Here is a 12,102-nt window from a genome sequence, read left to right as displayed (position 1 = left end):
ATTATTTTAACGTATTTTTCATTTCTATTGTGTAATAAAAGTATTTTCGAGTTATTTCACAATTTATAATGAAAATTACAATTTAAATATTTATCACATTTCAAAATTTAAGTTGGTATTAACATGAAATAACAAATTATTTTGATTTTAATGGATTTTTTCGAAAATTTTTTAATATTTCAATAATATTAATCTTGTTTATAAACAAAGATATTAATAAACATTAAATTTATAAATTGTTTAAAATCGTACATTGTTCACACATATTATTAATTTGAACTGTCAATGTCAATGAACTGTCATGCTAAAATTATTATTAAATGAAAAACATTTTAAACATCAAATATATTTTAAACATTAAAGAACACTACATTTTCGTTTTGAGTTTATTTTAACAATTTCTTTTTAATTATTAAAAGTCATCCCGTAAGAAAGTTGCTCCATTAACGGTTTTATTTCATTTCGGAAGAGTTTGCTTTGAATGCCGTGGGTGATTTTTAAAATGTTGAAAGCTTTTCTTAAGAAATCAATCGCTGTTAAATCTTCGTTTAGTAAAGCACAAATCTTTGCTAGTTTCATGTATAACAGGCCAAGTAATGGGTTTAAATCGTCATAATAAAATCTAAAAAAACATGAATTAATAGAGTCAAAATTGGATTAAAAAAAACTTACAAATAACCATCCAGTAATTCAGTTCCAAGTTCTTTCGCTTCCTCCCAATGACAAAAGTCAATAGAACTTTCAAACGTTAAATCCAACACCTTTATGTGTAAAGTATTTAATTTATGAAGAATTTTATCTTGGCGTTTTAAACAAACTTTGCATAAATCATAATCTTAAAAAGAAATGTTAAGGGTTTCTTTATAAAAGATAATTTTAACCTAACCTAATTCCTTAACTGCTTTATTAAGGATACAAGCTACATTTTTCATTTTATCGATACAATCTTTACTATAATCGGTAACTTCTTTATATTCATCAACAAAGCTTTGCTCCGGAACTGTATGGCACTTATTGCATGTAAAACCTTCCTTGTAATTATACATATCGATGCAACCATCACAACTTTTTCGTTGACAAGCAGCTCCGTACATAAAATTTAAGTTCGTTTTATCTTCTATACATTTTGTACATCTACATAAAAAGTAATATTGTCGTTCTAATTCATTGCAACGATCTTGCGGAGTGTTTAAAACATCTATATAACTAATAAAAACCTAAAAAAATGTAATTTCAAAAAAAATAAATAAAATATAAATATATTTTTACTTTTGTCCAATCAACAACTTTTAAATCAACTAATGTACGTATAAATAAAGTGGTTCCTTCAAAAGTAGCCACTGCATTCGGTTTACATGAATGATCAATTACTGAAGCGCCTAAATACACTCCAACGCCAATTGATTTCAGTTCGGAATCACAAATATTAAAACTATTAATAACCATCTTAAAAAAAATAAATATTTAAATTAATTACAAATTGTTTACACTTTATTTTAATACCCTTCCGTAAATACCAATTAATTCAGCTGAATTTGGTAAGGATGTATCTTGTATAAATTCAAATAAAATAGCACATAATGTGGTGAAATGTTCCAATCGACGGTGGTCTAACTTCAAATCCGAATAATCTTTAAAATCATAATTATCAATTTCTACTAAAATATTAAAATCAAATATTTACGAGACATGAGATCCTTAAAAGTTCTAAATCTATCTCTAGTATAATATGATCGTACACCTTCACCCCCCTTATTAATTTTGTGAATAATCTTTGCAATAAGCCTTATAGCATCGGGAACAATCCTCGGAATAATCCGTTTTAATTTATCACATTCCATTTTATGTATACTCCAACTTTCTCTTTGACATCCTTTGCCACAATAATGTACATATTGGCATCCAGAACACTTCAACAATTGGCCCCTTTAAATAGAAATATGATATAAATAGTATCTGAGGATATTAATATTATGCTTTTATTCTAAATTTATAAATAAACTTACTTGGCAAAACAATGATCGCAGTGTTCAGTGCGATATTTCCCGCTTAGGACGTAAACGAACGGTTGCTCTTTTAAGAGGATTTCGCCGGCTTTTACATTCGTTGTTGGGAACATTGTTAATTTTGTGTGGGCGTTAATGCGCAAATGAACCGAATGAGACCGTTTTAACAAGATATGTTACGTAAAAGAAACTCAATTCAAATAGTTGCCAACAAATTAGCTTCGAAATAACGTATAATTATTTAATTTATTTTTAAATTTGTTTATACTATACAGCTGATTTAACCTAAAAACATCATGCGTCACCTGTCAAATTAGGATAATCAAACTTTTTTTTAAATTTTAAATTAATTATTATTTATTGTTTAATGTTAAAGCGTTAAAAAAGACTGAAATTTATCAAAAAATAAGTGTTGTATGTTAATCAATATTTTAATTATTAATAATTGTATAATAAAGATTCAAACATTAGATATTGTAAGGTTGGTAGTACTGATTATTAATTTTATTTTACTTATTTTCCTTTATAACATTTAATTCGTTCTTTTTTATTAATGTTCGTATGCATAATGTTTTGTTTAGACACAATGATTCTAATATTCAAAAAAAGAGATAAGAAAGAACCAAACAACCAAAGAGGCATAAACCTACTTAACACCATGCTCAAACTATTAACCAAGATTATCACAACCAAAGTTAATTCCATTACAACAATCTTCTCTAGGTGCTTCATTATTTCTGGTCTTCCTTACAGCAAATTCAATATCTTCTAGCAAAATATCTGAATTTCACCAGATTCTTGGATTGTAATGCCCATTTCCATTGACAATGGGGTAATAATCATAACTTCATACTCTTATATCGCCGACTTTACTTGATTCGTTTTTCTTATTAATTTTATAAATAAAAACGTTGTAATAAATAAAATGGTCATTAAAACAACGTTTTAACAAAATTGTTATTTATATATTCATCAGTGCAAAGTACTTACAACAAATTTAATGATTTTTATTTAAATACATAATATTTTGAAGTAATAATTTATAAATAAATGGATATAATAATTAAATTTTATTATATATTGATTTAAATACCACTCCTAAATAATAATAAAATTAATGTGGTTAAGACTAGAGCGTACTAGAACAAGATTATTTCAAAGACATATGTTTTTAAATCACACAGTAACTTACATAAAAGAATCTTATGACAAAAAAAAACAAAAATCCAAATATTGGATAGAATTGAAGAAATCGTCAACTTTAATTCTATTTCTTTAAATGCTGTAATTAAATCAATCAGTGACGATAATAAATGATGGCCTCGGGGTGTTTGGAACGGAAGGTGGATAATCGCTCGAAAAAAATCCTCGGAAATTTTGAGAACAGCTTTAAAAATAAAAATGTGATGTTTACAAAAATTATAAAAAATAATATTTAATAAGCTGTGATATTGTTACGTGAGGAAACTTTTTATTGCGCCGTTTCTAAACAATAATGATGATAAGGCTACATAAAAAATTGGTTAGTTAAAAAAAAATAATAATTATTATTATTACAATGAGTATAACGAGTTTTTAGCGTTATTTTTTTGAAAAAAGAAAAAAATTGCATTTGAAAATCAATAAATCAATAAAAACTAAAAAGGTTTAATAAAAAAATCAAAAATAAATTACTACATCTAACTCCTAAATGGATATCACATCAGTATCGAATTCATTTCATTTATTTTCATGGTTTATTTAACTATCATTAGTTAGATTCGTTAAATTAAATTCAGTCTTTTAGTTGAAAAAAAAAAAAAAATCATTTCAAATGCAAATTTTAATCGATTTTCGTTTAATCTCAATTTTTGCGTTGTATTTAATCCACCGATGAAGCATCAACAGAGAGAAGCCAGTTAGTTTAAAAATGATACGCTGTTACTCAAAAACACGTAGTTCTCCACTAACCGTGCGTAAAGTTCCCTTCTCACTTTCGCCGTAAACTTGTTTACAAGGCACAAAGTCGCAGCACCCGCAAACACTAAATTGTATAGAAGTACTATTTTAAAATTTCCCAACCATTCTATGCTACCGAAATCACCCAACAAATCGAAATTTGTTATACCTAAAATTAAAATAATTATTTTTACTTCAAATTGATTAATTAATTAACGTATTACCTAAAATTTTAGCAAGTAACGGCAAAGCTGAACTTAAAATCAGCACCAAACTGCAATTAGCTATAATTAAACTGAAGGGAGTGCTTCCTTTTCTGGGTCGAATCTTGGACATTGGCGGGGATGAATACAAACCTATTGATGACGTTAAGATTAAATATAAAATTAAAATGATTTCTAAAGCAGCTCCTAAAGGTCCAAGCATCGATAACGAACTTATTCCTAAAGTAAATTGCTACAAAAAAAATTATATTAACACCCCATCCATTTTTTATTTTTATTCCTTACTCTCGAGCTTAATGGTAAAGCTTTAATCCCAATTAATAATTCAACGCTATTTTGAAGTACAATCAAAACGGTGATTCCGGTTAATCCGAGTAACAATAACATCGCAACCGGATAAACCACGTTTCTACGTAACGAAGAAGTTTGTCGTTGTTTATCTAAGATTTTTCGTTTTGTCTCAACTTCCGTTAGGCGAACGCTTAATCCCGATTGAAGCTCGCCGTTTCTCAGTCTTAATAAAGTGTTGGGGAGATTGTATTCGTCCTGAACTGGCGGTTGAAAACCCAAAGACATTGGTGATGGGCTAACGTACGATTTCCCTGTATATTGAGCGTGTTTTAATCGGCGGCGTAATGATTCCTCTTCTAAAGCGCACGCAAAATATTCTTCGTTGATGTCCCGAAGAAATTTTGGTTTTATTAAAAATTTACCGACTATATCAAATAAACGGACAAATCCTAATGGTGTACAAACTATTAATAAAAATAAATAATTAATTGTGTGATAAAGGTTATCTTTTTCCTTACCTAATAACATTAACACACCAATGAATGATATGCAAGAATATAAAAATGGTAGGTGATAGCTCCATAAATCTACAAAAAAAATTATTTGAAACTATTAATATTAATTAATGTTAATTACCTAGTAAAGTTTGAATGCTTGATTTGTCTTTGTCGATAATCGAAGAGATCACAAAGGTCAGTCCAAAAATGGCTAGGGCGAATAGAACCAGGACAACGAACGTCTCGTAAACCCTGGCTATCAAACGTTTTCGATGTCCAAAAAATCCTTCGGACTCGGTAAATAGATAAGCGAATGGTAAAAGGGCGAAAAGTGATATGAATGAAAATAGGAACACATAATTCCACAGTCCTATTAGAATGAAAAAAAAAATTATTATTGTATTGAATTAAAACTAGAATTAACTTTAAAATAGAATTTTTCTCTCTCAGACGAAAGTGAGGTTATATTTTCAAAATCTTTTGACTAATTTGAAGCAATAAAATGATCTTAAATCATTATAAATAAACAGTTTAAACAACAATTCAAAATTTAAATAAGCTTTTTTATGTTAAATCTTTAAATTCGTAAGATAATGTAAAATTAAATAAATACGATTTAATATGGTGGAGAACCACTAGATGGGGTGAATAACTTAAAAAAAACGGATTTAAGATTAAAAAAGAAAATTACAATATTTACTATTTTCTTTAAAAAGTATAATTAATACATTAAATAATTTAATTTATAAGATTTTTTAAAATAATAAAACGATTTTTTTACTTATATAAAACCACAATTTAAGTTGGTAGCAACGACATATGAAGGTTGATAACAACTGTTGATTTATAATTGAAACGCAAAATAACAGTGGAAATTTCTCGTTTTAATTACTTTTAACATAACTTTTCTTTGTACTTTATTAAGTCCGATTACTCTTTATTGTTATTACTTATTACACTTCATAAAGGTGATGTGTTAATCCAAATTATAACCTCAAAAATTCAACACTTTGACATATGTATACGTCAAAAATGTTAACAAATAGTATATTATTTTGTAGAATATTATCTAAATAAAATCAATAAGGATCTGATTAAAGCACAGTTATAGGTGCTCTCGGTTTACCTTTTCGAGAAATTTTATCAAGAATTTGTTTCGCAATAACTGTAAAAATCATTTTTATGTTCTTTTAATAACAATCTTTAAAGTGACTGTTTTAGGTTGGTGTAATGTTCCTCTCTATCTGTCTCTATCTCACTAATTACGGACCTTGAACGTCATCAAAATGAAGCTAAGATGCGCACTTCGTCGCAAGTTTTTGGAAAACACGTAAGTTATTAGAAATGCAACTTCTGTAGCTACCAAGTCATCGATGCATGCAATGTTTTAACCCGTCAACTGCCTGTCTGAATATGAGTTACTAGAAAACACTAAAGCATAATTGATAAGATTCTGACTCACAGCGACAGTTCCAATTCTAATAGATCGGGATAGTTAATTAAATCAATTAAAATGAATTGAGGTTATGAAGAGCTTATAGAATAATCCCTTTTGCTTCTTACAATGAAAATTCAAATAAAAATAATTAATATTGCACAAATACGAAATATAATCTTATCTTTTTATTTTACTTTATTAGTATATGATACTCGTGGAGATTCTATCAGATTACACATTGCATCATTATTTCGACCTGAATAAATTTTATCTCACATTTGTAAAGAAAATAAACGTCTTTTCGAGAAAATCGAAAGTTGTACACATCTAACAACAATTTTGAAACGAAACCGTATTATTAGAGAGAAGTTTCCTATCTAAGTATCTAGTTTTAGCTTTCTCCTTCGGTCACGTTTCCGTGCGATAAATTCTTCACCGTTAAAATACATCTCTATTAAATTCATTTCCGGGAAAACGACGTTTTCGGCGCAACCCTAAAATTAAACAACCCACAAAATCTCTCTATTTCTATTTTCTTTGTGTGTAGTTACTCGAACTCTCAAAATATCCGTTTTGTAACAGTACGCGTACATAAATGAACGGGGAGGTCAGTAAACTCGAAATAAACGTGCATGGTCATTTAACTTTCGTGACAATAAAAATCAACAAACGCTATTATAAACAATTACGATTCAGGTGTTATTAATCCGGATAAAAAAACATTTTGTGTGTTATTAAAACAGCAATGAACCATCCCATCCTGTTGTAAATTTAAACCTAAATCGTTTTTATAATAAACCCACGCGTAGTAACAATCGTTTGTTTATGCGATATCGTCGCTTAAAGATAACGTTCCCTTTGTTTATGAAATGAAGTTGACTTTATTTAAATAATATTCGAAATCTACAAAATAACGTTTTTTTTGGTTAATAAATTTGACATATATGTCAAAGTCAAATTTGAAGTTATAATTTGGATTAAAACATTACTACCTTTATAAAGTGTAATAACAATAAAGAGTAATCGGACTTAATAAAGTACAAAGAAAAGTTATGTTAAAAGTAATTAAAACGAGAAATTTCCACTTTTATTTTGCGTTTCAATTATAAATCAGCAGTTGTTATCAACCTTCATATGTCATTTTTACCAACTTAAATTGTGGGTTTATATAAGTAAAAAAATCGTTTTATTAATTTAAAAAATCCTTATTAATTAAATTATTTAACGTGTTAATTTAATAACACTTCTAAAAAAATAGTAAAAGTTGTAATTTTCTTCTTTAATATTAAAAAAATCCTTTTTTTTTTAATTTACCCCATCTAGTGGTTCTCCACCATATTAAATCGTATTCACTTAATTTTACATTTTAAGAATTTAGAGATTTAACAGAAAAAAAAAAAAAAGCTTAATTAAGTTTTTATTTGTTGTTTAAGCTATTTATTTATAATGATTGATTTTATAGCTTCAAATTAATCAAAAGATTTTGACAGAAATTATAACCTTACTTTTTTTTAATAATAACCTCACTTTTTATTTTTTTGATTTTTAATAATTGTGAAATGTTGAAGAAAAACATTCATTTCATTAAAGAATAAACTCACACTCTTAATGCACAAGTATTTTTAGAATCAAGGTCGGAGAGTGCTTAACCTGTGATTTATTGATAATCTAATTTCTACGATTTCTAATTTTTACTAAACACGAAAAATTTATTTAATTTTATCATTTGATTGTATTAATCTTTTCACTAACCTTGTACAAGTGAAATATTGAGCCACTTGACGTAATAACTGTTCGGGTAAATGAGTAGTACCTCATTTGAGATGATTGAAAAGGGCAAAAGTAGAACGGCCCCGATCGAAACAGCTAGGGAGAACGTGCACAACCAAGTGCTTATCCTATAAACCATCACCTCGTCCTCGTCCGTGCTGTAATAGTCTTCACGACCTCTTCTCTTGAACTTGCCCAGCAACGCAAAACTGGACAAGTATAAGAGAATGAATAACAGTAAAAATATCTGAAATAAAAAAAAAAAATTTAATTAATTCATTAATTATAAAAAGTTTCATAAAAAAGATAACATTTAAGTAATTAATTTTTTGTTAATAGAATAGTTTCTTAATATTTTGGAATTTATAATGGTGTAAGGTGATATATTTATATTAAGATTCAACAATGTGTTAAATCTTCACAATGCATTAATCACAAGTACTTTTTCTTTGACCTTGTTGAGGCTATTTCTTAACATGTTTATAAATTAAAATCAGTATTTACAACGGAAATCTCTCGTAACTGCGTATTATGAAGTTTAATCAAGTGAAAGAATTTTAACTATAGGCTTTCCACTTCATCTAAAACAAAAATCTAATAGACAATAGAAACGTTGGACTTTGACTTTGACCCAAATAGACCAACATTATTTTTATTTCGATTTAAATTTAGATTGAGATTAAACATTTTCATCCCAGGATTCGTTTTGTTTATTTCAAGCTTAAACACTTAATGTGGGGTATTTAAAATCGATAAAATCTTCTCTTCGCTGAAGCGTACTTCCTTTACGGACAATTTTATTGTTGCTGAAGGTTGAAATCGATGATGTAATTTCAATTTAAGACGTAAAATAACGTCTTGGCATTGTTTGGATGAAATTTATCTCGTGTCTGGCCTTCGTAGAGTGTTTTGGTGGCTCTAAAATTTACTAAGACGTCATTCATGAGATGAGAATGTGCCAACAAGATTACATTTTAATTTGATTAAAATTTCTTTGTATAATAGCTATTATAATTATGATTAAAGTTAATGATTTTAAAATTACGTGGCCTTATCCAAATGGTAATTTTTTTGAGTTGAATCATATCTTTATGATAAACGTCACTTTAATGTTTCAATGTTTTAAAATTTTTTTTTTAATAACTTACAATTTGTTCCCGAACATTATTATGGAATATCTGTTCCCTTATATCCGTCTCATCTTCAATTTCTTCCATCGTCCAACTTAACCGTCCCGTTGTAAGAGACAATTTGGGGCTTCGGAGGGCATTTTTGCAATAATTTAACGGCGCGCGCTCGCATTTTTCATTTTGACCCCCGTTCTTTTAACCGTTTTCACACAATAACGGACGCTTGCACTAAATAATTCAAAAAAGCGTCACAGTTAACCAACTACGCACCGTGAACTGACTACGACTAATTTGACTTTGACATAACGATATAGGAACATAACCAAACTTTTTTATTGTATTTATAGGCGTGAATGTAGTTGCGGAACAAAATTCAGCAACCAACATCGCAGTATAATTATGTTGGTTGTATTAATTTAAAATTTGTATCAAAATAAATAATAATCAGAAAATTTTTAAAAATTATTTTAATTAGTTTTTCCATCAATTAGTAGATGGCGTTTAAAAGAAATTTATGAATTAATTAAAATTAAAAGTTTGGATAATTAATATTAAGGTGATGAATAGAATTGAAAAAGAAATAAAAAGAAAACACCTAAAAAGTTTAATATAAACATTCTCTTATTCAAACCTATTCTTACATAATATACATAGTACAAAAAATTAATTATTTCCCCAATTAATGGGAAAAGAAAAGGAAACGTATTAAAATACTCTGTACAAAAACTATGCTACTGTACAATGATTGCTGTAAAAGCAAAATAAATAATGTTCTTACATCATTGAAACAATATACAATATATGACAAGGAAATTAACGCTTATAGTCATTGAAATGAATCGAGAAAAATGTACATGATAAAAGTGAAGGTAGAGAAAGAAAGGAATTTTTGGTGTGGACATGGGAAAGTCACGATTAAATCTAAAAGAGTACAATTAATAATTTCGCGTCGTTGTAAATACAAAGTCGAGATCATCTGATAAATAATCAATATTACAAATTGGCACTTTGAATGAAATAGCACTTTTTTTATAGAAAGTTTTCCTTCTCAGTTATTATTTTGTTGTGTTGCCGAAAGAACAATTAATTATTATCTTATATTTATATATATAATTTATATTTATATAAATTTTATTCGTATTGGACATTTCTTGCTGATTATTTGATAAACCCACGAAAAGAATACTGAATAGCGATTTTTGTCATTATTTTACAAAAATAACCACTGAGATTTCAGGGGGCTCAGATACACCGAGTTCAACAAGTCGAGTAGAATAGCTAATTACAACGTGCGGCCTCCAGCGGCCGCCCGTCACTACTAACAGGAAGGTTAAACCGTGCATATTCAGCATTTCGTTCAACTAAAAAACAAAACAAAAAAATAATTAAATCAATGTACAATTATGTACACGAACAGCGCCTAACGTGCTCTTTTCAAAAAAAAATTTCCGATCTCAATATTTTTTTTAATTAATTAATCACAATCACACGATAGAGAAAAAAAATTGTCCTTAGCTTTAATAATCCGTTTATTATTTTTTAACTATTAAACGTTTAAATCTTTTTTATTTTAATTAATAACTTTTTTCCATTAATAATTAATTTTACACGAGAGTCTACTATCACAAGTTTTAAACCTGCTCGCCATGCGAGTCCGTGGATTTTCCCGAATGTTCATCCGCGCACACACTATTTCCACCACTTCCATTACTCCTTTCCGTTTCCTTTTCCGTTTTGACTGTATTCGCGTGGTCATTAAGCACAGATGTTAAAACTGAAAGAGCATCTTTCACCGCATGATAAATAATATTCTTGATTTGTAATTTATCTTCATGGTTTGTGTGTGTATCAGATAAATCACGAAACTCTTGGGTCAAGTGAAAACATTGTGAAACATTTTCCGGAGACACAAAGTCTTCAGCCACTTTAATACAGTTATGAAGATTGCGTACTTGATGTGGAGCTCCCGCTGGAATAAAAACAGCATCACCCAAACATTGCACTATTGCATATCCTTCAACGCCATATTCCTTGTAAAGACGTTCACGTAACGGACCATCTAAATAGCAACTTTGATCGTGTATGGGGTCATGATTTGGTTCTAGACAACCGCCTTTTTCAACGACAACTTTATTTAAAAGATCCCGTATTTTATCGGCATCTCTCGCGTTATAAATATGCCACAAAGCACCGGGAAGTTCACCTTTATCTCTAACTCTTCTTCTTGTTAATATATCACACCCAGCTTCATCTATTGCTCGAAAAGCTTCTTTTATATGCTCATCACAATCGCCGTCTTTTGGAATACCAACATAAACCATCACATTGACAGCGTCTGAAATATCCAAATGAAGATTTGTCGTCCCTTTCGAAGGATGCAAAGCACTTCCGTAAGCGTTGTACATTTTCGGACCTAAATCCGGTCGTACAAAACACTCCGGTAAACGACCGGCTAAATTTAATCTTCCATTTCTGTGTGTGTACTCGGATAATGGCAAAACTTTCATTAAATCGGTGAATCGGCTAGGAAGCATATCTGAAAAATCTTCACCAGGAGGCCAATCTTTTAATTTTAATAACATCGGATTTCCCTTATCATCTTTTAATCGCCGAGTTAAATGTTCGAAACCTTCCCAAAACTTTCGCATCGGTTGATTCAAAACCAAGTTTCCCGTCAAACAATTAATCAAATCATTTTTGTCTTCGCCAAAGTCGCGAATAAAAGCTTCCGGTGTCCATAAATCTTTACTTAAATGTTTTGTTACATCAGAAACTAAAACTGGTTGACCTCGTTTCCATTGATCCTAA

At 28.9% G+C, this 12,102-nt stretch overlaps 3 protein-coding genes across 5 annotated transcripts in view; all 3 read right to left on the bottom strand.

Annotated features, from left to right (window-relative positions):
- Positions 1 to 326: 326 nt before the first annotated feature.
- LOC111428452 (SET and MYND domain containing, class 3) lies at positions 327 to 2,309 on the bottom strand. 2 transcript variants are annotated; one of them, XM_023063963.2, is made up of 7 exons: positions 2,007 to 2,309; positions 1,685 to 1,926; positions 1,504 to 1,631; positions 1,270 to 1,446; positions 887 to 1,217; positions 673 to 835; positions 327 to 622 (listed from the first exon to the last, which is right to left on the bottom strand). In XM_023063963.2, exons 1-7 carry the CDS (start codon positions 2,117 to 2,119, stop codon positions 406 to 408), a joined length of 1,371 nt encoding a protein of 456 aa, XP_022919731.1. In that variant the 5' UTR covers positions 2,120 to 2,309; the 3' UTR covers positions 327 to 405. The 2 variants fall into 2 exon arrangements, with proteins under 2 accessions (XP_022919731.1, XP_022919732.1); XM_023063964.2 differs by having other exon boundaries at positions 917 to 1,217.
- A 640-nt stretch (positions 2,310 to 2,949) lies between these two features.
- On the bottom strand, positions 2,950 to 9,596 carry LOC111428342 (LMBR1-like protein). Its single transcript, XM_023063825.2, has 8 exons — positions 9,313 to 9,596; positions 8,147 to 8,411; positions 5,096 to 5,326; positions 4,978 to 5,046; positions 4,454 to 4,923; positions 4,169 to 4,400; positions 3,957 to 4,113; positions 2,950 to 3,393 (listed from the first exon to the last, which is right to left on the bottom strand). Exons 1-8 carry the CDS (start codon positions 9,379 to 9,381, stop codon positions 3,300 to 3,302), a joined length of 1,587 nt encoding a protein of 528 aa, XP_022919593.1. The 5' UTR covers positions 9,382 to 9,596; the 3' UTR covers positions 2,950 to 3,299.
- A 301-nt stretch (positions 9,597 to 9,897) lies between these two features.
- LOC111428176 (Lysine demethylase 3) overlaps positions 9,898 to 12,102 on the bottom strand; it is a 60,272-nt gene continuing 58,067 nt past the window's right edge. For both annotated transcript variants that reach the window (XM_023063595.2, XM_071199222.1), the window contains one exon: positions 9,898 to 12,098. In XM_023063595.2, coding sequence (XP_022919363.2) covers positions 10,926 to 12,098 — 1,173 coding nt within the window. In that variant the 3' untranslated portion in view covers positions 9,898 to 10,925. The remainder of the gene's footprint in view (positions 12,099 to 12,102) is intronic.

Source organism: Onthophagus taurus, chromosome 10 (genome assembly GCF_036711975.1).
Source record: "Onthophagus taurus isolate NC chromosome 10, IU_Otau_3.0, whole genome shotgun sequence".
Taxonomy (NCBI): domain Eukaryota; kingdom Metazoa; phylum Arthropoda; class Insecta; order Coleoptera; family Scarabaeidae; genus Onthophagus; species Onthophagus taurus.
Note: the sequence above shows the minus strand (reverse complement) of the source record. Positions and strands in the feature narration are given on the sequence as shown.